This window comes from Accipiter gentilis, chromosome 34 (genome assembly GCF_929443795.1).
Source record: "Accipiter gentilis chromosome 34, bAccGen1.1, whole genome shotgun sequence".
In the NCBI taxonomy this organism is placed as follows: domain Eukaryota; kingdom Metazoa; phylum Chordata; class Aves; order Accipitriformes; family Accipitridae; genus Astur; species Astur gentilis.
The window spans coordinates 11,289,845-11,314,977 of record NC_064913.1 but is presented as its reverse complement, the minus strand read 5'-3'; the positions used below and the strand labels follow the sequence as shown (position 1 = coordinate 11,314,977).

Below are 25,133 nucleotides of genomic sequence, written 5' to 3'. Positions count from 1 at the left end.
GAGGTTTGCACAAATGAGTTCATGGGAAAACACAAAAGCTTGCTCATCCCAAACTCCGAAGTGAAAGTTTCGGTGAAAAGTCGGGATTTTTACCTTGAGCGTGTTCTTACCCCATGTGACATGAGCGGTGGATGCTCCGAACTCCATTTTCCAGGTGTTTTTAAAGGTTTCCTCTTGATGACGAACCATATGGATATACCAAGCAAAATGCAAGATGTAAAAGGCAACAGCTGTTCTAAGAAGTTAATGATTTAAGAACGTATAATAATGCAAGGTTATTTTGAGATGGGAAACATCAATTTTATGCCTCATCACTCTTGCCAGCTGAATGCTAACTAAAAATATTATAGGAAATACGAAGAAATTGTCCTCAAGCAGAAATTTGTTCCGTAACCTCAATATGAAGAGTAGGGTTGTCTTGCAATGGATTTCAGTATAGTGTTATGTAACTGAATGTGTATTTATTTTTTCTCTAGACCGTACATGCCATTTGGCTTCAGGATCAGAACGCACCATGGGACAACCTCAAAGATATCTCTCCAGACGGGGTCTCTTACTTGGGTGATGTGTCTGCTCTCCTGACTGTCTTCAATACCCAAAGGATTTATTTTCCTTTTGGAAATATTTGAAGTTGAAATCTTGTTCCTTACTGGAAATTGTCTACACTAAAGACTGCACGCATCATGGGCGATATGGCAAACAACTCGGTTGCATATAGTGGCGTAAAAAATGCCGTAAAAGAAGCTAATCATGGAGATTTTGGAGTTACTCTTGCAGAGCTCCGTTCTCTTATGGAACTTCGAGCTACAGATGCACTGCATAAAATACAGGAATGCTATGGAGATGTACATGGCATCTGTACAAAATTGAAAACTTCACCAAATGAAGGTAAGTCAATTTTAACACTATTATTGAGGAAGCTACATTTAGGAAAAACCTTAGTCAAGCAAACCACTTCTTTTTTTAACATAATAAAGTTTATAAAAGTATTTCTATTACCAGAGTAAAATATTGCTTCTTACTACTCTAAGGCAGAAGTATTCAATGGTAATAAGTAAGCAAGAGTATTTTTCAGTTGGTCTAACTGCATGTGAGATGTTGGATTAGTGGTGAAGTTGTACTTTGGAATAAAGTTCATAGACGTAGGCATCCACGTATGAAACAGCAATGCAATGTAGCAATGTTTAACTTACTCTGAAAGTGTAAGTTTTGTGAATAGCTCATGTGACCTATAGTTCACAATTCAGATCATGCTGTCATAGAACACAAGGTTTTAATAGTCTAATGCAGGGCTTATTCATGCTTCTATGTTGCTACCTAGTTCTTGTATTCCCTAATGCAACAGTTTTTAAAACTGGTGACATCTGGTTTCTATTTGTACTACATTGAATTCTTAAAAGCAGGATCTAGTTTTTAAATCTAGTATTTCTGTAGATTTCATTTGATCTATACAAAATAACTATCAATACAGCTTTAGGCACTAAGAGGTACTGTCACTATTAGTAGAAGGTTTGCAAAGTGATCACACAATCTTATTCTCTAGAAATAAGCATCTCTGAAGAAGTCTTTCCCATGTTGGACTTGATGGCATTCTGTGAAGTGTGGCTACCTGATGCTTTTGCTCTCTAGAGTTATACTACTCCAAGATAGACTGTACAAATGTGAAGAAGGAAATAAATGTATCAAGTCTCCTTCCTGAGAGCTTTCCAGAAGTTTTTCTTAAGATCTGGCCATCTCCTGCTACTTTCTTCCAATATAAATGAAAACTATAAGCTTTAACTTGTGAAAGAAAGATGCAAGTCGTATCGCTTAAGATATCTAAACTGTACTATTCTGTAAAAATTTTTTTACATATTTTTGTCTAACATTAACTCAAACTTAAGGTGAAATCCTGCAGTTGGTAGTGAGTGAGAAGTACCGAAACCAAGATTTTGGCGAACTGTGGTATATTGGGCATTTAAGCACTCGCATAGCTTTTAACCAATGTGGTGTCATGCTGGTGGCAGTAAACTACCTGCTGTCTTAATCCTGGAGAGCTGTTGCTTTCTGTTCTTCAGAAATGCTATGGAAAGGTTTGTCTCCTTGGATCAAGAACAGCCTACTAATGCCTTAAGATATCTCTGGGTCCATCTGCATTTAGCACGTTTTGGCTTGATCTGCTTTTGAAGCCAGACGCCCGATTTCCAGACTTGTGGAATTATTTCAGTACGTGAACTGTGTTCTTACCAAACTGAAAGTAGCCAGCTCTCATGCCTGACCTGCCAGCGAATAGGAGTAGACCAGTTTTAGGTTGAAGAAGAAATTGGTAAAACACGATGAGTGCAAACTTCTGTTCCGTGGCATCAACAGAATTGTAAACCTTAGTGCCTGTGTGTGAAGCACCGCTGTGTACCAGCAGCGTAACACCCCTTGGATAGGAGCAGCAGTCTCTGGTTACCCTACTGACCTGTCGCAAAGTATTGAACGGCACTTTCCTTTCTCAGTGAAAAAGCCTGTAGTTTTCTACAGTCAGGAACTGACGTGAGAGTCCAATCCTGTTTTACAGTAATCTGCAAGGTTTAAGGCGCATTATTACTGCAAAATAGGTGGGCGTACGATTGTAGAGAGCCATGATGCACTAAGCTCCAAATACCTGGAATACTGCAGGATCCACTTTATGTCCCTTAATGTAACAAGCAGCTTAACACACGGGAATGATGAGTATTGGCGTACTAAAACTAGAAAGGGTTAGATGCCCTTTCCTACAGATTGATTCTGCTGTACTGCAGACTGCGTGATCGAGGCCTTTCCATTTCAAAAGGATTTGACATTTAGAGGTACTGTCCTGCGATCAGTTAAATACAATCACTAACCTGATAAAAGGGCACCATCTTTTTTTTTTTTTTTTTTTTTGAAGTGCGAGAGCAGCACATAAACACAGCAAGGCCTCAATAGTCAAACGTGGTAATTAGCTCAGAAAAGGTTAAGTAAGATGAGATAGGGCAGTGTCCTCTACAAAGGTCTCATTTTGGCTCTAAATCAGTACACTAAACTTTAGAGAATCAGCCTCTCTGTCGGGTAAACTGCTATAAATTTCTCAGAGGTAGTACTGGAGAGCTCTTGTAAAAGTAGAACTAGCTCTCTTGTCAAATTCAAGTTGCAAGTATAGAAATGGAGACATTTCTAATGGAGAAAATCTAGGCAAGATCTATGCAGAAAACTATGTGTTATACTAGTTCTAGCTCTCTAAAATCCGTGTGTACACCTGCAAGGCCCTATGGCATTTCTTCCTATTCAGAAGCTTTCTTTATGATATGAAATGCTGACTTGTGTAATTACCAGTGGCTTCACACCAAAAGTACAGGTAGTTCCAAAATGCTACACAGTGGGTTGGTTCAGCGTGTATAATTTCTTGCTTTGAAGTTGTTGACAATGTAAGGCAATGTCTGTTTTCAGGAGAAATGTGGATCAGACCTATCTGATTTGAAATGAGAAATGGTAACTGTCCTTTACCAGCGTTACTAAAAAAAGACACTGAGCAGACTTCACTGCTTAGTATTTAACGTTTATCATGTCCTTTATACGTGTACAAACGTATGCAAATGTGAATGTTTGACATATCTGTAAGTAGCAGAAGTCCTTCCTATATTCTGGAGAGATGGGCCACCACCAATATTCCCGCAGGTCTACGTAATTTTGATTGTCTAGTAACTGCTACATCTAGATTTCTAATAAAATTTGTATATGAAGCTTTAACTAGTCCCTTGCCTAATATTTTTCAAACTAAACCCTAAATAACGTAAATTACCCTGGTTAAGATACATAATGAACAATATAACAGCAGTAGTTTCAACCTCCGGACAGTAGATTGTGAACTATGAAATTGCCAGCTGTGTGGTAAATGTAGCAAGTTCAATAATGGTGCCTGGTGTCTTATGGGTGGTTCTGATAGTAGCTTGACTTTATGTAGCCTTATTGGAAAGCAATTTGAATTCTTCAAAGCCCATTGCTGTATATTTCTGATGTTCTGCATCCTCCTACCCTGTGAAGGGAGGAGGAAAGTGGTGCTGCTGACATTATGTAAATAATCTTCCAAACTCTGCCATGCTAAAAGGAAGAGAGAAATGGTACCTGTTGCAAAATAGCAATATGGTCGGGCCATTTGGAATGGCCAAGCTGTCCTGAGTTTCTCTAGATCCTCTCATATAGCTTGATTTTTTTGAAAATGGTCTTGCAGTGCTCTTTGAGTTGAGAGTGAAAGTAAGCACCTCAAAGCTTGAACTTCCAGAAGCGTAGTGTTATGGCTAACCAGTAAAATAGCATAGCTCCTTTGAATTAAACCTCCAAAGCCATGAATTCAAAATGAATCTAAGAGTGTTAGAATAAATATAATTTATTATATACACTAAGAGTGTGTTGAATTCATTTCACTTTTGAAAAGATACGCATGTAATATTTTGGTTTTCAGTTAAATGATTACATAGCAGTTGTTAGCATTTAAAACTGAGCTTTGCAGTTCAGTAGTCTTTGCAAAACGTCTTGAAAAATTATTTGATGGTTCTAGGAAATATCTGTTAGAGGAGTTAAATACCCCACTTATTATGAAAGCCAGTTGCAGTGGTCGCGTTTGCAATGCCTTTATCACTAAGCAGTTGGGTTAACTACTAAAAAACCTGCTACTAAGAAAATTGTTGTCTTTAAGCAGGTGCTGATCATAACCTTGGGGGCAATATGGTTGACGTATCCAGACCGTTGCTCTGAACATGGCTGGGCGTTTGGCCGTTTCGCTTTGAAAAATGAGCTAGTGACTTAAATTCTGAATGGTGGGTTAGGCAGCTGGAAACTGTTGAAGGAGTAAACAGGAGGTGTACTTATAGAAGACCTTGAGTGCATGACCTTGCGCTGAATATACTTGGTATTCCTTTATTTTTAAGGACTTGGCTAACTCTTGAAGCACGCAGTGCCTTTTAGTGAAGGCCCCTCACTCTTGCCTGCTAGTGTCTCTTAAGGATGGTACAAGAGTTGAGACAGAGAAGAGGACTCAAAGAAATATGCCATATAAGAAAGAAGATAGGTACGAAACTGAGGTGACAGACCCTGCGCAGTGCTGAATATGGGCTCTCTCTGTGTGAGAAGAGATAGAAAGTGAAGCTTCAGAAGAGCAAGCAACTGCTGTCCAGGTGGAAGCAGCGTCATTAAGTGGCTGCCTATCTCCACGTGACGCCTGGAGAGCTTCACCAGCTTTTTATAGTCTCTTATATAATAATTAATACACGAATACAATATTTATAGTATGTTATATTATTAATTATATTAAATATTTCATTATAAATGTTACATTAATTGTAGGATCCTAGGATGTTATCTCTGAATACAGGATCCCTACAGTGGGAACCAGAGCTGGCTTCACAGGCTGTGGTCTTGCTAAAGCTGCATGGTGCTACTCAGTCTCGATAGTAGTAATTCTACTAATGATCTTGTCTTGCAAACTTGTTTACTTTGTACAAAGGTATGTCTGTTACTATTACTCTGTTGCTATATCGTATTAAGCGCAAGTAGGTAGACCATCAGCTTACTTTATACTGGCAAAGTATGAATTGTAAAATATAGCTGTTTTTCTATAGTGACTCTGATTTAATCATAATACTTCTGTAATTATATTTGAGATATGGCTTTTCAGTATTGTTACTGAAATATGGAGTGGGACTTGACTCCGTGAATGGGAAACCTCAATCATGTCTAATGTGAGGGTGAAATGCAAATAAGCATCACTAACTTTGTCTTATTATTAAATAGGTTTAAGTGGAAATCCAGCAGATATAGAAAGGAGAGAAGCAGTTTTTGGGAAGAACTTTATACCTCCTAAAAAGCCAAAAACATTTCTTCAGTTAGTATGGGAAGCACTACAGGACGTTACACTAATTATATTAGAAATTGCAGCCGTAGTATCCTTGGGCCTTTCTTTTTACCAGCCTCCAGGAGGAAATGAATCATGTAAGTAAACTTTTTAAAAAGTAGGTATCTACCTGTATTATACTACTGACTTCCCTGGTCCCACATGCCTATACTGTAAATCTGGTGGGAGACAGTAAGTCAGTGGAAAAGCAGCTTATTATTCCTTATTGAAAGAACACTACTAAAAGTCTAGCTTGCCTTAAAAGGGCAACATGAGATTTCCCTGCTCATGATCTGGTCTCATTCTGACCAAAATAATGCCAAAGGTAAAGTGCAAGCAGCAGGAACAAGAACTTCTCCTTAGACTCGGTCATGTTTCTGTGCAAGTGTTTTTTTAGCTTTGCCTCAAATATTTAAGCAATTTATAATTTGTGGTCATGTGCTTTCTTTGGGGAGTCAGCGAGTCTTAAATTTTCCTTGATTTGCAATATGACACTGGTAACTTTCTAATTTAAGAAATGAAACTATATTTATAGTTCTAAATGGAAAACGAAGGGATCTGGCCTTCATTGAACTGAATTTTTGCAATGATATCTGGCTTGTTAAGATAAGGGTAAAGTGGGAAATGTTGAGAAAGCAGAAGGTGGTTAACTAATTGTCTAGTCTGGCTGCTCTAGCTTTCAGGTTCTTTAGCTTCTTTGTGTGTACTGAAAATAAATGTAAAATTGCGAAGAAGGCTAGCACGGAAAATGTTTAGCAACTATTAGTAGTTTCTTCTGTTTGGCAAAACTTTTTTTGTTGTTGAAATAACTGTCTGTGTGAAGTTTCTTAAACCTAAAACCTGTTTTCTACAGTATGTGGATCAGTAAATGTTGGTGAAGAAGAGGAGGAGTCTGAAGCAGGTTGGATTGAAGGAGCAGCAATCCTCCTATCTGTAGTTTGTGTGGTATTAGTAACAGCTTTCAATGACTGGAGTAAAGAGAAACAATTTCGGGGACTGCAGAGCCGTATTGAACAAGAACAAAAATTCACAGTCATCAGAGGTGGCCAAGTCATCCAAATACCAGTAGCTGACATAATTGTTGGAGATATTGCACAAGTGAAATATGGTAAACGTATTTTTAAAGTTGAACTTTCTTGTACTTTTGAAAAAAAAAAAAAAAAGAACTGCAATCAACATACCCAGTCGTCTCTCGTAGGTGATCTTTTACCGGCTGATGGTGTACTCATTCAAGGAAATGACCTCAAAATTGATGAAAGCTCACTGACTGGAGAATCTGATCATGTAAAGAAATCTCTGGACAGAGATCCTATGCTGCTGTCAGGTGTGTAGCTTTTGACAGTTCTTGAAGGAAGTGGTTTGTTTCTGGGGGTGAACTGGTTATTTACAATCTTGAGATTAAAATCTGGCAAGCTGGACCTTATCTAGGCTGACTCCTAAAAGTATCCAAAACCAGTGCAACTACTACAAAACTTTGTCAAAATGAGCAGACTCTTAAAACTGACAAACGTTTTGTGTAGCTGCTTATGGCTTTATTTTCCAGATGGTTTTGGCAATTAAAGCTCTAGGGGAACACAGTAGTACATATATACACATCTTAAGGTTTTGTCAATGTGAAGTTTGAGAACTCATTTCCTTTGTGCTCTGCCATGTAACTGCTCAAGTCTCAGTGGAAAACCTGATTCAATCTTTCAGGTACGCATGTGATGGAAGGCTCTGGAAGAATGGTAGTTACTGCTGTAGGTGTGAACTCTCAAACTGGAATCATCTTTACCTTACTTGGGGCTGGAGGAGATGAAGAGGAGAAGGAGAAGGAAAAAGAGAAGAAGGACAAGAAAAGTAGGCATACTAATCTTAAAGCCCTGGGGAGGGAGGGATGAAGTCCTGAATGTTACTGGAAAAAAAATATGTTCTAGTCATCTGGAGCCAGAAATCTGTTTTAAACCTCATACTATCAGTAGGTTTCACAGGAAAAAACCCTCAGGTCCGGTGACCTAAGAGTACACCACTACTAATAACTCTTGTCACATCGATTTTTAATTAAACTTCAGATCTCATTGATCAATTGGAGGCTGGAAAGTTTGCAACTGCTAACCAGCCATACCATGTATAAATTGTTAAACTGCCATCTTGGATGACTGCAAAGTACATTCATGTCTAATAGCAAATATTTGTTTACAGCAAACAGGATATTACCAATAACTCAACCTAATAATATCTAGTTCTGCTTTTGACAGATAGACAATGACCTGTATAGGGAGTTCTTCTGTGACACTTGAAGGGGAAACGCTTGTATCATTGGTACTGCTGAGTCTGTGGATATCTTAAGCATTTATTAAACTGACTTTGATAAAGATGAGCAGACAGCTGCTTCTGCCACTGCTTTTCTTCCAGAGCTGAAACTTTGAATGCTCAGAGATCTACACAAGCCAAATCCCTAGTGGCACTTTTAAGTAAACTTTATTTTTTGGAGGGATGAGGGGCCCTTCTGTGAAGTGTGAAATGGGCTGTCTTCCTTATTCTGAAGGACTCGCTCAGTAGCTGGAATTACAAGGTCACTCGTCTAAGCCGCAGCCTCTATCCTGAGGATCAAAGCTTAGAAATGTTAACCAGTAATGTTTTGATACTCGCTCTCACAAGGCATGTTCAGGTCTGAGCTTCACCACAGCAAAATTTTTTTTAGAAACTGTTGAGGTCTACTGCATGGGAGTGAGTCTGATGATTCCTGGCAGAAAAATACACTTTTTTTTTTCATCAGGGGAATATGACACAGTAATGGAAAGCCATACAGAAATGTGCTTAAGAATCTCAGCGGCCCTCACACTAAAGAGGCAATTGTTGAAATGTGTGCTCTGTGCAGGAGCTAGGATTAAACTGTGCTTTTTGTCTTGTCCTAATCCACAAATACTTTACATTTCTGACCCTTCTTGAAACTTTTAGTAGTAAGTTCCTTCAGGAGTAAGTGACAAGAATTGTTAGAAGAAGAATTGAAACTTGAAAATTAGTTTCAAGCTCCAGCCTGGTAGCGAAAGGTAAAAGTTGACCTGCAACACTTCCCAGGGTTAGTGTGGAACAGTTTCCATCCTTTGCTCTTCCCCTTACAGAGGAAGGAGAAGGAAGCAAGCAGCAGTACCAGCTGCTACAGGAGATATGGAGAAGATCATAGCTTTTATGAATATTCTGCCAGTGTTTATTATTCTATAAGGAGAGTTCTGTTTGACGAGTAGTGTTTTGGTGTATCCTAGGGCCTGAACACTTGTGGGGTTTTTGTCTGCCAAGATAGAATACTTCCTCTTTCCCTTAAGTTAGGTGTCTGATAAGATTCTCCTTGGTAAAACTCGGGTTAAACTAAATTAGCTTCTCTATGAATGTTAAGGAGATTAAAGTGGCTATTTTTAGTTGGCTGTGTATGGCTTGGTTCAGAGTGAAAGCAAATGTATGTACAAGGAGGTAGAAGTAACTCAAGTGTCAAAAGAACTTTACTCCTGTAAGAAGGAAAGGGGACCTAGGAAAGAACAAATTAGGAGACAATGATGAGTTTTTAAGAAGTCTGAAGTGGCATCTTCTCTAGAAGGTAAACATGGTGGTGGTTTTTTGTTTTGTTGTTTTTTGGTTTTTGTTTTTTTTTTTCCCTCCTCAGCTATTCTGAGGATGCTCGACGGGGGCAAATCTTATATATAGAAATCGGACTATGTCACTGTCCACAGTAATAATGTAGTGGAGGTATTAAATGTCATGCCAGACAGGCTGCTTGATGAATTGATTTTCTTCTACCTGAGTACTCTCGTACATTTCAGTCTACATAACCTAAGGCTGAAGACTTAACGAATTACCAGCGATACTAAAATTTTCTAGGTTTTGTTCTAAGTTCCTCAGTTATAGTAACTATAACCCTTGCTTCCTCTACTTAGGAGAAAAGTTTGTCACTTGCCAAGGTAGTATCTAAACCTTTTTTACATGAAAACACAAAAAAAGGCAGTGTGCCCCCCCCGCCCCAATAAGCTACACATGATGTGTCAATCTTTTAGTTACCTTTAATATTTTGCTCATTAATTTCTTTCATTATTTCACTGTCCTTTATGATCTCTTGTTGAACTCCATTTCTGAACAGAGGTAGGAGCAATATTTCATTATGAACTTGAACTATTCTCTTAGTGGTATAATATTGGTATGTTGCCAACAGATTATGTTCATGCTTGCGTAAACAGGGTTAGCATAGATCCAGTAATCCAGCACTGTACCTCCATTAAGCTTTGGTCTGGATTTATAAATATTTTATACTACAATAGCTTCTGCAATGTTGTGCAAAAGCGCAGATTCTGGAAGTGAGATCCTACAGTTCATTTACAGTAGTAGTCAGATCCAGTTGCTGAGTGTTGGAAGAACAGAGAGCAAGACTGAGGCCACCAGAATCACTTTAATGTCACAAATTTCTTTCCTAGAAAAAAGATTAGGCAAACCTTTTAAAAACTTTCCTCACAAGCAATAAATGTCTGTATCGGTAATTTGTGTAAACTTAACTATGGTAGCATAACACTGCTGCAGTCTTGTACGGGAGAAGTAAAGTCCAAAAAACTAATAGGAGCCGTTTCTGTGGGCTGACATACTTTTTAAAGCCTCAGTTATGTCAGCCCTCTGTCTCCAGTTTGTTCTACCCTTTTTTTATAAAGGCAGTTGCTTGTTTCAGCATATGGTAATGTATGGATTATATGTAAACATAAGCACTGAAATGAGCTCTGCACTGGCAATTTAAAACGCAACTTTTTCCCCTCTCTGACAGGTAAAAAGCAAGATGGAGCTGTTGAAAACCGTAACAAAGGTAAATGCAGGTTGTCTAATCCTTTCTTGCAAGTCCCTGTTTTCTGAGCGTGTATGTAATGAATATGTTCTTTCCCTTGAAAATGCATATTGAATACTTAAATCCACAGTGCTTATGCTAAAGATGGCACAAGTGAATCTGCGCAAAGCAAATGCTTAAATGAACTTGGTAGTCTCAACACAGCTAGATACTACAATAGTAAACTTTACCAACGATTTACAAGCTGTCTTGTTGAGGTGGGTTAACCTTGGCCAGCTGCCGCATGCCCACCCAACTGCTCTCTTGCCCCCCCTCAGCAGGATGGGGTAGAAAATAGGATGAAAATCTTGTGGGTTGAGATAAGGACAGGGAGATCACTTAATTATCTTCAAAGGCAAACCAGACTCAACTTGGGGGAAGATTAATTTATTACCAATTAAAAATAGAGTAGGATGGTGAGAAACGAAACCAACTAAAACCACCTTTCCCACCTCCCCCCCTTCCTTCCAGGCTCAGCTTCAGTCCTGACTCCTCTACCTCCTCCCTCTGAGGAGCACGGCAGGATTGGGGAATAGGATTTTTTGGTCAGTTCATAATACTTGTCTTTGCCGCTCCTTCGTACTCACGCTCTTCCCCTGCTCCATCATGGGGTCCCTCCCGCGGGACGCAGTCCTTCAGGAACAGACTGCAGAAGTGTGCAGCCCCCTCCCGTGGGCCATAGCTCCTGCCCGGAGCCTGCTCTGGCACGGAGCCTTCACAGGCTTCAGCTTTCTTCAGGACATAGCTGTGTGCTCTGCCGTGGGGTCCTCCCCAGGCTGCAGGTGGAGATCTGCTCCACCGTGGACATCCGTGGGCTGCGGGGGGACAGCCTGCCTCGCCGTGGTCTTCCTCACGGGCTGCAGGTCCCCTGCTGCCAGCACCTGGGCACCCACACCCAATACACTTATTTAAACTTTCACGTGTAGTATGGCATCTCTGGATACAAGGCACTACAAAGTACTGGTGTTTAGTGGAGCTTGGCGTTAAGCTTTTCAAGTGTCACTGATTCTGGGGACTCCCCAATGGCTAAACTTCATTTAATCTTAACTTCTAGCTAAAGCTCAGGATGGTGCAGCCATGGAAATGCAACCGCTGAAGAGTGAGGATGGTGGGGATGGAGACGAGAAAGACAAGAAGAGAGCAAATTTGCCAAAGAAAGAAAAGTCGGTTCTTCAAGGCAAACTTACAAAGCTCGCAGTTCAGATTGGCAAAGCAGGTATGATGCATCAGTACCCTCCTTATGTTGCTGCAACGTGTTTGAATAAAGTTGGAACGTGCATAGTTTGTGGGGGGTAAGTTAAGTAGCTAGTCTTGACCGGTTTGATTATTTTAAGTGCAAAATTCCAATGTGTGCAAGTATGCCTTTGTGCCTGAGTGTGCTCATGGCTTCTCAGACTGTGTCATGTGGATGGCTTTTATTTTTCCTTGATTTAAATAGATTCAGGCTTTAGAGTGTCAGGTTCTAGGAGAGAAAATTCCAACTTCAAAACACTGGACAACTGTTATGAAAGAGATTTTTAGATAAGATAGGGCATTTAGTGATGTACCTGGAGAACTATAAATTGAGTGAAGACTGGAAAAATGTGGTAGGGTCGACCAGGTTATCTCTGGTACTTCCAGAGGCTTAGGAATTTCCACTTAACGTGCCTCACTGATACGTAAAAATTTTATTGACTTTTCTACTATATTTTAGCTTCTGTTACTCTTCTATCAGCTAATACTCAGCTGTCTTGTCAAAACTTTTGGTAAACGGTTGCTTCCTGAAAGCAGACTAAAACAACAGTGAAAAGTGTAAATTTTAGGCTACATCTAGTTATAATCTAGTATGTAGATATCATACTAGGTATCATACTATCATCTCATTTGTAGAGGTTTAATTCGAATATTTCAGGATTTATTTTGGTCCATGTAGAAATGTTGAAAGATTTAGGCTAGAAGGGACTTCTAGAAGTCTTGTAGCCCAGCCCACAGCTCAAAAAGTGCCGACTTCAGCATCTATGTCATAAGACAGTTACAGTGTGAGGACAAAGCAATTAAACTTCTAGCTTTAGCACTCCATAGTTGTGTATAGCAATGCTATTTTTTTTCAGAGAAACTTGTACTAACAAATGTTGAATAAAGCTTCCATGGTATGTTTAGCGTAAAATACTGTTGTTATCAAACAATTTTTTCACATCTTTCATAAGTAAGAGCTCTTGCTTTCATTTATGCACCTTTCGACCCATTGTAATTCCCCACGCACCCTTAATGCTCATCTACTTCATGCATGCATTTTTCTGTCCTGCTGCTTTGGGACGGTACACGTGCTTGCAGCATCCTTCTGTAAAAGGCTGACACTTCAGTGACTTCTGTTCCTTTATTCCAGCCGGGTCCATTTTCCTTCAGTGGTGTCTTAAATGTGCCACTCGGCTTGCTAACAGCAGTTCTGCTTTGTCTTCCCAGTTACTCCCAGTTCATTGAACACTGTGCTTAGCTGCCATACTTAATCCCACCTTCAGCAGGAAGCAGGGTACGGGCTGTCAGCAGCTTTTTCTACTGAGTAAGTCAGTAGCACAGTCATTGAAGGCCTGCTGAATTATTTCAGTTCTTATGCTGATTAGTCAATTGACTTTACCTATTGGTCTGTCCTGTTCATAATTAGATCTACACTTTTCAATTAAATGGGAATTCAAATAAAAAATTTAGAAGTTTCTAGGTGAAATGCATGAGGAAGTACTTGCTTTGGAAGTTGGAACACCTTTGAGAACTACCTAAATGTTTCTGTCTTGCCTGTTTAAAGTCTTAGTTATAAACTAACTGCTATAAAGGCAGAAGTATTTGCACTTGACTTATCCACAGTCTGTATTGCCAAATACTTGAGATTAATTTCTGAAAACTGTTTATTCTCTTTTTGACAAGGTTTGTTGATGTCTGCAATCACAGTCATTATCCTCGTGTTATATTTTGTAATTGATACCTTCTGGGTTCAGAAGAGACCTTGGCTTGCTGAATGTACACCAATTTATATTCAGTATTTTGTGAAGTTCTTCATTATTGGAGTTACAGTCTTGGTGGTGGCGGTACCAGAAGGTCTTCCACTTGCAGTCACTATATCTCTGGCTTACTCTGTTAAGGTAAGTGGATAGATGGGGAACAGATTTTAAAGGTGGGTGGGCATATTCATCAGCTGTAAAATCTCAGTTGAGATATGTTGCATGACATATATGTAACAGACTGGGGAGAAGCCTTTCCTGCCACAGTATTTTTCTTAGTCTCTGAATACACACTAACATGAACAGTGAGCAGTGACAGCCTGTTGTCACCAACTAAAGATGAAAGGGTTTAGCTCATAACATTGTAGCATTTGCTTGTTATAAATAGATGTGTTAGAGTTTGCAAATAAGGAACTCTTCTGTAAACCTGAACTTCTACCTAACTGATGTGTTAAGCAACTACCACAAAAGTTTCCAGATTGATTCTCCTTGAGGACTGATTATTGTAGAACATATAGCTTTCTATTCATTACACAGCATGTTTTTTAACTCATGCTCTTTGTTTTCACAATTTTCTTATTGCTTCAGCATGCTGGGACTGGTTATTGATCTGAAAATCTATTTGTAAAGACAAGTGTTCCAAAACTTAATAACTTACAGCACTAACTGGTAGTGGCCTTAGTATTGTATCATTTGAAGTTACTCTGCCTCTTTGAGGTTAAAATACTATCCAAACCTGTTAAGTAAAGAATTTAAAGCAATATTTGACTTAGGAAACTTGTGTAGTCCTCACTACCTTAGCTGAAACGTTAGTTTCCCAGTTTGTATTTGATTTTAAGTCTGACTCTAGTGTCTTTGAAATATATATCATCTGATGTTACCTGATCTTTCTTGTAAGCAGAAAGACTTTTTTTAACATTGTATCTGGTAAAGCTCAGTCTGTACCTCTCCTCTCTTTTGAAATATCACGATAAATCATTTGCTCGTAACAGTCTGAATAGTATCAGTAGTCAGTGTGACAGGCAGATACAGGAGATTAAGAATATATTTATGAACCTTGTTCAAAATGAAGTTTCCTGTGACATAATAAACAATGTGGCAGCTACAAATTCTTCCTCTGTAAGATGCCAGATAAAGGCTGAATATCGTCTGAAACTGCTGTGTAAGACCGGACATCCTAAATTAGAATTTCTGAAATGTGAAGTAATGGTCATGGATAGCTGTTGACTGCTTTTATTTCCCTAGAAAATGATGAAAGATAATAACTTGGTGAGACATCTGGATGCATGTGAAACAATGGGTAACGCAACAGCTATTTGCTCAGATAAAACGGGAACGTTGACCATGAACAGGATGACAGTGGTCCAAGCCTACATCAATGAAAAACATTATAAAAAAATTCCAGAACCAGAAGCTATTCCAGAAAAAACTATGGCTTACCTTGTGACAGGAATTTCTGTTAATTGTGCTTATACTTCCAAAATACTGGTAAGTAGATTTTTTCCATTCGAATCAAGACAACTCAACAACTTCCTCAAAAGATGCAAATTGTCTGGTGGCCACATGGTAGGCAGTTAAGTGTAAGTGTGTGGCAAAATGCAGTGTAAGGTATTTTTTACCTACTGTAAATTGCTCAAGCGTTCATTTGAGACTAAATTTCAAAAACAACTTATTTCAGTTAGAACGGATAATTTGGGGTTTGGACTGATAATTCAAAGATACAATCTCGGGAAGATAACTTCCTTTAAATTCACAGTTGTGTCTAAATTTATTTTTATAAGTGGGGCTGTTTACCTTACTTGAAGAGCATCTTGGCTCGATTTGAGTGCTACTTCAAAGTAAACATGCAAGAGTAGCATAACATTAGCTAGAATGCAATGAGAAAATAAATGCAAGTACAGATGAGGGGTTTGATGGATTTTTATTCCAGATACTGGTGTATGAGTTTGTAGCCTTTAGAACTGCAACATCTTTCCTCATACCTTCTTTGAGACTTCCAAAGTATTTTGAAATAAAAAGAATAATGGACTGTTACGCATTTTAAATACTGGGCTATTTAGCACTTCTCTGTGCATCATTTTCTGTAACTCCAAACGTAGATTCCTTGCTGTAGTTATTCCAATGTGTTGCATAACTTCTATGCTTTAAGGCAGTAAAAATAATAATTAGGATTTAGCTTTAAAAAATAAATAAATCAGCGCTTCAAGATTTAGTAGAAGCCTCCACTACAAATGCTTTGTAGAGGAATAGCAGTAAAACTTCAGTCCAAAAGCTACTTTTCAGCCACTAAAGGTGGTACCTCTGCAAGAATTTCCTCGATAGCGGTACTTGAGGTGGCACATCAAGATCACCAGCACCGATTTCTCTGAAACACTACTAATGAAGTATGTGAGGAGTTTCACAGTCTATTTTCTAAAGAACTTTTTATAGAAGGAAAAAAAAAAAAAGTAGCTCCATGTAAACTGACCAGGTCCCTTACTACTACAATTTTGATCAAATTGCATCCAGTGCAGGCAGAATTAGTCTGCTTTACAGAATCTCAGAGGGCTGAAAGGGGCCTCTTGCCATCCTCTGGTCCATCCCCCCTGCTCAAAGCAGGGTCAGCCAGAGCACATTGCTCAGGGCTATGTCCAGCCAGGTTTTAAGAATCTCAAAGGATGGAGACTCTGGAAATTCTGGGCAACCTGCTCAAGTATTTGACCACCCTTGCAGTAAAAAGGTGTTTCCTTCTGTTCACATGGAACTTCCAGAGTTTCCGTTTTTAGCCATTGCTGCTCGTCCTCTCACTGAGCACCACTAAGAAGCGTGGCTTGGCACTCTGTACCATTGCTCCACCGCCTGCCCCATTCGGGCATTGAATACATACTGATAAGTTTCTCGCTGCAGAGCTTTCTCTTCTCTAGGCTGCCCAGTCCCGGCTCTCTCGGCCTCTCCTCCTGTCAGATGCTCCAGTCCCTTTATCATCTTTGTGGTGTCCCTTTCTCATCTTTGTGGCCCGTGGCTGGACTTGCTCCTGGATGCCCATGTCTCTTGTACTGGGGAGCCCAGAACTGGACATCTTAAACTGCACGTTAAAGTGAACATTTTGAAAGTGTGAATATTCAAAATGGCCCAATCCAAGATCTTCCAGCTCTGAATGATGAAAATGGATCACTGACTTCTGATTAATATAGTTCAGCTGTAGCTGCTTGAGGCACGTCAGGCTGAGTTAAGGGCTTCTGCCTTTTTTGCTACAAACTACACTGCAATGTTATAGCTATGTAAGCTCAGAAAAATCTTGAGAGAAATAGTCCTTTACTTATAGCACTAGAACGTGCATATTCCACATTGCTGAAATAAGAAACTTGTTCTGGTATTGAAGGGTTGGAAACTTGTTTCTGAACTCGATCCAGTTAAATAGGCCATGGCCTGGAAAACGGAACTTGTAGTGAGACTTAAGAAGCTTAAAGACTTAGTTTGTTCAGTAGAAGGCTAACAGGTGATGTGATCGTAGTCTAAGTCATTGAGGAAGAGTTATTACGGGAGAGGATACTTTAATTTAGCGGAAATAATGCCATTTAGCTTGCTTTAAATCAGTTTAAATAACCTTGTCTGTACTTTTAAAATGCAAAATAATTATTCAGGGACTGCACTCAATTGGTCAGATAAATATTTCAAACAGTGGAAAATGCCTTTTAGAAAGGTCATGTTGGGATTTGATACAACTTAATGGGTGATTTTTGAGTCTGAGAAGGCAAGTAAAATATCCTAAACAGGCACAGAAGTTGTTACTTACAAAAGCCAGCAGTATGAATTTGGCTCATGACTCATAGGAATTTGTAGAGTAATCATTGTGAAAGTGAAAATTCCCCATCCCAGAGCTAAGGTTGGCCTTAGCTTCCTTGTTTTCTAAATGCTGTACTTTAGTGGTTCCTGAGTTAACCTCCTAATCAGTGAAGGTTCTTGTTCTTCTTGCAGCCTCCTGAAAAAGAAGGTGGCCTACCACGTCATGTCGGAAATAAAACTGAATGTGCCTTGCTGGGATTGCTCTTGGATTTAAAACGTGATTATCAGGACGTAAGAAATGAGATACCAGAAGAGGATTTGTACAAAGTGTACACCTTCAACTCTGTTAGAAAATCTATGAGTACCGTGTTAAAAAACTCTGATGGCAGTTTCCGGATATTCAGTAAAGGTGCCTCTGAGATAGTTCTTAAAAAGTAAGAACAACTACTATTGTAATTCAGCACTTAAATTTGGCTAAATGTTGTGATAGGTGAGGAGACTGAAGTGCTAAACAACATTGTGCCATAGTCTGTGATGTATTTCTGTCCCCTTTTCACGAACAAGAGCAGCAGTCCTATACCCTTGTGGTGCAGCCAGCTTCCCAGCTTGCCTCCCTCAATTGTTTGACTTTCTAGAGTAAGATGGGCAATTAACATTTCAGTTATTTTAATTCCCACACCCCAGCCCCACACCACCAACCCCCCCCCCCCCCCCCCCCAAAAAAAAAAAAAAAAAAAAAAGCGCTGGTTGTGATTAATTTCAACTTGCAAACTCTGCTCCGATATAGGAAAGCATCTACTAATTGATCTATTCTCTAGTTAAGCTATTTGATGGTTTAGGTGTGGTTGGTCAAAATGGGCGCCCGTCTTCCAGTAATGTCCCACCAGGTGATATGCTTAAATTCCAGGAAGGACCTGCCTTTGAAAAGTGATTACTTTTTAGCTTCAAAAGACTGTGCAAGTTGGTGTCCAAGTTGATCATTTTAACAGGAGCTTGAGCTTGGCCCATTGAGAAACTTGAGGGTTTTTAATGTGACAAAGGAAATTGCTTCCTTATCCACCTGCCCATCTATAGAGGATTTATTAGAATGAGATTAGACTGTAAGCGGGGGATTAGCCACCCCTGGGACAAACCTTTAGGTGTAAAGAAGGCTGTGGTAACTCCTAACTAGGTGAGGAGAGAAGTCAAGCCTGCATGTGTCATGTTCTCTAGGAACAGCAGTGGTAGCCAGTCTGGTTTTGGTTCTAACATCAGACTAGTTCTAGTCTGAGTAGTGCATAGATGACGTTCATCAGTTCAGTTTACCTTTTTGCTCGCTATAGCCCCCCAAATTATTATCTAGGAAAGTACTAATGCACTAAAGGAAAAAAAAAAAAAAAAGATGAAATCTTCCTTCTCCTCAACTTAGTGCTGACAACAAAAGGTCAATTGTTAAAGGACTCTTGTTCCTTTTGATATGGAACTTGGATTTAGATGGGATTTTTTTTCAGAGCTAGATTTTAAGCCAAGTCTCGTCAGTGAACAAGTATGCCTATCTTTGCATTACTTCTACCTTCAGAAGTATTTTGTACCTTATTATCTTATTGAGCAATTGAACTGTAGAAGTTGCTGGAACTCATTCAGCCCAGACTCATGTGGTCCACTTGGCTTCATAAGTGAGATAAGAAAATAAATAATAAGGGCATTTGGCAAAGAACAAGAAAGCCTACACTGATTTGGCTACTATTGGAATAGTTGTAATTCCAAAACTATCTCAGAGTATGCACCAACTAGGAAAGTCTGGGCGTCATAAGCCACTTTCCTTAGCCACTACCTATGCAGTGCCAGAAATTAATCTCAGAGCCTGTAACCTGTTTTGTCAGTTGTGCTGCTCAGTCTTTGTTATAACATGTATGACTATTCTTGAGCACTGAAAGCTTAAACATGAATATTTATAAGACACAAACAAGTCACTAATAAGTATAGAAGAAATGCAGCAAAATTTTTCAAGCAGAGCAGTTTTATTCTTCTTTCCTTGGCATCAAGTCAAATGTTTGAAGTGAGTTTCAATGAAATCTTTACATAAAGCTTACTGGCTTCCATTTAGTCATCTTTGAATGCTTTGAATTTATCACAAGCCCAATGATTGCAGGTAACACAAGATATCCTTAGTGGCTGCTGACATTTGAAAAGATAACCAAAATCAGGAAATTCAGATAGACTTCAAATTTCAGCTGTGGTGAATACTGTGAGGCTTTAAGGGACTGCTTCCTTTCCATTTCCTGGCTGAGGTGGAAACTTTTTTATATGTATTGCAACTGGGATTTCCCTAAACCCTCGGACTAAACACTTACATGTAGCAGTAGTCATCTTGGCAGATCTGCCAGGCCTGAACTTGATATTTTAAAGAGTCACAAATTCTTATATTTTCTTCAGTGCCGCTTTAGTACTAATTTGTAAAACAAATGCTTATGGCATCGCTTTATGGCAAAACTTTGCTAAGATGAACAAGACTAAATTTATTGTTCAAAAGATTTGGTAGCATCATATTCATGTCGTCAATATCGGTTAATTATATATGCTGTCTAGGAAAGCAGTGGCATCTTTGGCATGAAGAAGCATAACTAAAAGAGCATGTGTTGCAATGCTAGAGTACATTGTGTTGAATCTAATCTTTTATACAAACATTTAAATCCAATTTAAGTATTTGTTTTTATTTTAATACTTTACATTAAGAACTCTATTGCTCTCTGAATTTTCTGGACTTAGATTGGGGCGGGGTGGAATGGATGACAAACCTTACTATAAAGTATAGCAGTACCAGAGTTTGCTTTTAGTGCCATAAGTTGCAGCTGTTTAAGCACCACGTGCATGTTCTGGAAGCATACTGTACTTCTGAGACTTGTATAACTGTTAACAAGGTGGGATTATTTTGTTGAACTTGAAACTGGACTGACTCAACCAGCACAGACACCAGTCTGTTTACATGCAGTGGAGAAACGGATACTTCTAGGAGGTAACTAATGTTTGTGTCCTACATTCATCTGGCGTTATGTTCATCCTAGGATGACGGGCTCAGTTAACTTTCTACAGCTAGTATGTTTTGCAGTTGGGAAGAGATTAAGTGTACGTGGAGGAGATTGCCTTAGAGGTGCTGCTACTGGCTTTTTTTGCGTGTGTGGGTCTAGTGAAATCAAACCTTGTGGAAACTTAACTGGATTTTACTAATGAGCCATTGAATGGGCTGAACTTCTGGTTAAAATTTGATAACTCTTTAAACTTTTCCTTTTCAGGTGCTTCAAAATACTGAGTGCTAATGGAGAACCAAAGGTGTTTAGACCTAGGGACCGCGATGATATCGTGAAAACTGTAATTGAGCCAATGGCTTCTGAAGGGCTCAGAACCATCTGCCTGGCGTTCAGAGACTTCCCAGCAGGGGAACCTGAACCGGAATGGGACAATGAAAATGATATTGTTACTGGTCTGACGTGCATTGCTGTTGTTGGGATTGAAGATCCTGTGAGACCTGAGGTAGGGTCACTGACTAAACTGCAGTGATTCTGTTACAATAGGTCTTGATTCTTGTTCTTGTTCATCATGCAGAGAGTACAAGAAACTGAATTGCTATTGTATGCCTTAAGCACAGTTGATGAATGAAAATCTAATTTATTGGGGGGAGAGTTAATGGTGCTATAAAAGCAGATTAAAACTTCTTAAGGTCATTTATGCTGTGTTACTGAAGCTCTGTACAAACTAATGACTTAAGGCGCTTACTGTGCAGGGTCTCAGTAGATGGAACTTGTCATTTTTTTACCACTTGGAATATTAGGAGTATTGTTTAGGATAATATTAGCCATTGTGCTTGTTGCCAGCTTCTCATGGGGAATGATGGAGAGGAGGGATTGTGACCTGAGAACCGAGGGAAGGAGTCCAGCTTGCGGTTGAGGTCTAAGGAGAGCGGTATTTTTCAATAGTGAAAGCTTTTATGCCACCTGTGGGTGGAACTCCAGTCTGACCTGCACTATCATCACTTCACACTGAAAGTCACGGGTGTAGTAGTAGAGTGGGAGCTGTAGTTTATTTCACATAATCATAAATGAGAAGCCAGTACTCAGTAGTTTTGAATACTACAGCCTACGGAGGATTTTTGTGGTATTTTTGAATACTGCAGTATTTGAAAAATGAAACGGGGGGATGGTGGGACATGGACAGACATGACTTAAAAACAACAAAGCCTCTTTGCCAGAATTGTCATGTGTGTGTTTTGCAGGAAGAGAATTGTGGCAAGCTACTTAATTTTTTTAAAAAATGTTCCATAACAACAGTATTGAGGTGTTTGGTGGGTTTTTTTTCCTTATAGGTACCTGATGCAATAAAAAAGTGTCAACGTGCAGGCATAACTGTACGTATGGTCACTGGCGATAACATTAACACTGCTCGTGCTATTGCATTAAAATGTGGTATTCTGAATCCTGGTGAAGACTTCTTGTGTTTAGAGGGCAAAGACTTTAACAGGAGAATACGCAATGAAAAAGGAGAGGTAAGCGTACTGACTATGTAAAGCAAATCAGCAGATATTCTAGGTCTCCTAACTGTAAAATATAACCAGTGCTCTTTTTGCAGATAGAGCAAGAGCGAATAGATAAAATTTGGCCAAAGCTTCGTGTTCTTGCAAGATCTTCTCCCACTGACAAACACACTCTAGTAAAAGGTAAGTAAAAACTGAGCTTCTGAGTAAAGCTAGGTTGTTTGGTTTTTTTTTTTTTCTGCTTCTAGAAAAAAAATCCAGGTCTCAGCAGTGGGTAATACCTATGAGGGTGTCTTCATTTGCCAACTGGGTTTTTTGGGGGGGGGGGGGTGGTTTTGGTTTTTTGATTTGTTTTGGTTTTTTTTCTCCTGCTTGGAAATGGAGCCAAGTAGAAATATCTGTTGTGATTTTTTTTTTTTTAATTATTTTTTTTATGACTGAGGAAGACAAAAACTGGGTTCCTTTTGCAGGTTTAATCTGTGCTGTGTTGTCAATTTTGAACTGTAACACAGGTATCATTTTATTTTAGGTATAATTGACAGCACTGTCTTTGAACAGAGGCAAGTTGTAGCAGTAACTGGTGATGGTACCAATGACGGTCCAGCTCTGAAGAAAGCAGATGTTGGATTTGCTATGGTATGATTTTTTCTTTAATCTTCAGTATTTTGGAGACCTATTTTGATAAAATAACTTATCACTTAAGAATATTAAACAACCTTGCTTGTTTCATGAGCCTAATATACAACTAAGTTAATGGAGTCAACATCTCTCTCAATACCAATTACTTTTTCCTCCTTCCTCAGTCTTCCAACTTAACCATGTTTTTATTTGATGGAAAATGTCCTTGTGGCATTTGCCATTGAATAGAACTTCAACACAGATCCCCAGTCACTTGTAAATCAAAACCTTTTTACTCAAAGGCTTGTTGCAAAATGTAGGAACAGAATTACTGATATTGAAGATTTCTGAAGTGAGATCTGTTCAACATAAGGCAAGATGACTTTAGGTGGTAAATAGCATGCTATGTTGATTTTGAGTAAAGCTTATATGCAATATGGAATGAGCTTATTCATCTGTTTTCTGTGAAACGATGCATAGGAACAGGGAGGTTATAATAAGACAGACTGCCAGTTAATGTTTAAAATGGCTTCAGAGGCTATACTAGGGGACACCTCTAGTACAACTGAAGTAACACCATTTTACGGCAATCTAGGATCTGCATTGGTCTGGATGGTTCCTTGGATTACTTGGTGTTGTCAGTTTAAATTCTCAGGTACCCTTTCAAATGGTTAGCCAAACCAAGTCTTGGCTTTAAGTGCTAATACTAGACAGACTCATGCCTTAAGTATGTAGGCTTCAGCTTTCTCCTGTCTCTTTCAAAACACTGAGATTCCTCCTCAGCCTTAAGCTGAAAAGGTAGTTTGGTGCTAAGCATTTGAAAGGAAAAAAAAAAAAGAAAGAAAGAAAAAAAAAAAAGACCACACTCCTCCTACACCACATGCAGATGCGCTGACTCAGATGCTAATCCTGAAGGAAAAAATGGGAAGAGCTTTCGTCATTCTTGAGGAGCATTTTCCAAAAGCATAACTTACAAATTTGACAGCTACACATGAAATGTTCTCTAGACTGTAACAGTCTTGTTTTAACAAGTATCTGTTTTCTGCTGTTGTATAGCTGCTGTAGTTGGCATTATCAGGGGCAGATTTATTTTTATCTTCCAGAACTTAAATGTTTCCTGAAGTTGCTGTCTATGTTCATCTGTGTAAGAAACTAATTTCTCCAACTTCTTATCTAAATAGCACTTAAAATATACCACCTACTACGTGATATTGAAAGGTACCTTTTAAGGTATACACATACTGTGCAGGTGACTCATTTCCTTGGCAAAATAATGCATCAAGAATAAGGATCATTAAATTTGCTCTTGAGTTAGTGTTTTTGAAATGCTGAAAGCAAAATAAGTATTTTTGAAGTAGGTATTACACAGATTACTCACATTAACTGGATACTGTGGGAGACTACAGGTGCTTAAAACGTAAGAACGTCCTATTGCATATTCTACTGTTCAATGTCAATGCTCTTCTGCAAGAGGTTTTTGGTAATGTGTATCATTCTACTGTGTTATGAACACATGCATTGCGCTGCTGCGGGAATCCATATAGCAAACTCTTAGGACAGAGACTAAACTGGAGTACTGCACCATCTGGCGGCCTTTAACTTGAACAGGGTTCAGTAACATTTCTTTGGTGGGAGAACTTGCACAGTCTTTATTGTCTTAATTGAGGATTTTTATTAAGGTCTTTATTTTAAAGGCAACATTACTTTTTTTGCTGTTGTTGTTTATATTTTTCCCATGCTTGAGTAGAACTTGCAAGCAAAACTTGCTTCAGTAGAACTTTAGGTGCTTACATTAAAATGGTCCTTCAGGCAAGGCACATCAAAGTGAATGCTGACCAAGGATGTACTAATAGCTTCTGTTACATAAGTCGGTGTGTCCTGTTATATTTCATAGTGTTTTTCTTTTTCTGCCAGGGTATCGCTGGAACAGACGTAGCTAAAGAAGCTTCTGATATTATCCTTACAGACGACAACTTCACAAGTATTGTTAAAGCAGTTATGTGGGGACGAAATGTGTATGACAGCATCTCCAAATTTCTTCAGTTCCAGCTTACTGTCAATGTAGTAGCAGTAATTGTTGCTTTTACAGGAGCATGCATAACACAAGTACGTACTGGTGGTGGATTGTTTCAGCTAATAAAGGTTGAAAATGTCGTGTCGTGACTGATTAACTCTTGAATTCAAACTTCCAGTTAAATACTAGTCCAAAGAACATAATGCTCTTCAGAACATGCCCGTGTTGTGTAATAAATGCCTTTAATAGCTGCGGTTTGTTCACTTATATTGGAGGGTTTATGTATCTATCTTTATAGGATTCTCCGCTTAAAGCTGTGCAGATGCTGTGGGTAAATCTCATAATGGACACATTAGCTTCTCTTGCCCTGGCAACAGAACCACCCACTGAAGCCCTTCTGTTGCGAAAGCCTTATGGTAGAAACAAACCTTTGATTTCTCGTACAATGATGAAGAACATTTTGGGTCATGCGTTCTACCAACTCGTAGTGGTCTTCACGCTCCTCTTTGCTGGTAAGAACACTGAGGCTTTACAAAGTTTTTCTA

At 39.0% G+C, this 25,133-nt stretch overlaps 1 protein-coding gene across 4 annotated transcripts in view; it reads left to right on the top strand.

Moving 5' to 3' along the window:
- Nucleotides 1-25,133, top strand: part of ATP2B1 (ATPase plasma membrane Ca2+ transporting 1) — a 63,398-nt gene that overhangs the window by 26,209 nt on the left and 12,056 nt on the right. For 3 of the 4 annotated variants that reach the window (XM_049791942.1, XM_049791941.1, XM_049791944.1), the window contains exons 2-17: nt 477-888; nt 5,776-5,973; nt 6,729-6,983; nt 7,074-7,199; nt 7,571-7,714; nt 10,656-10,694; nt 11,767-11,928; nt 13,611-13,825; nt 14,930-15,172; nt 17,642-17,883; nt 20,722-20,959; nt 21,789-21,968; nt 22,052-22,139; nt 22,486-22,592; nt 24,489-24,680; nt 24,887-25,100. In XM_049791942.1, the coding sequence (XP_049647899.1) occupies nt 684-888; nt 5,776-5,973; nt 6,729-6,983; nt 7,074-7,199; nt 7,571-7,714; nt 10,656-10,694; nt 11,767-11,928; nt 13,611-13,825; nt 14,930-15,172; nt 17,642-17,883; nt 20,722-20,959; nt 21,789-21,968; nt 22,052-22,139; nt 22,486-22,592; nt 24,489-24,680; nt 24,887-25,100 (2,848 nt within the window). In that variant the 5' untranslated portion in view covers nt 477-683. Of the gene's footprint in view, nt 1-476; nt 889-4,913; nt 5,054-5,775; nt 5,974-6,728; nt 6,984-7,073; nt 7,200-7,570; nt 7,715-10,655; nt 10,695-11,766; nt 11,929-13,610; nt 13,826-14,929; nt 15,173-17,641; nt 17,884-20,721; nt 20,960-21,788; nt 21,969-22,051; nt 22,140-22,485; nt 22,593-24,488; nt 24,681-24,886; nt 25,101-25,133 lie in introns of those variants that run through there. The other variant, XM_049791943.1, reaches the window with a different exon arrangement.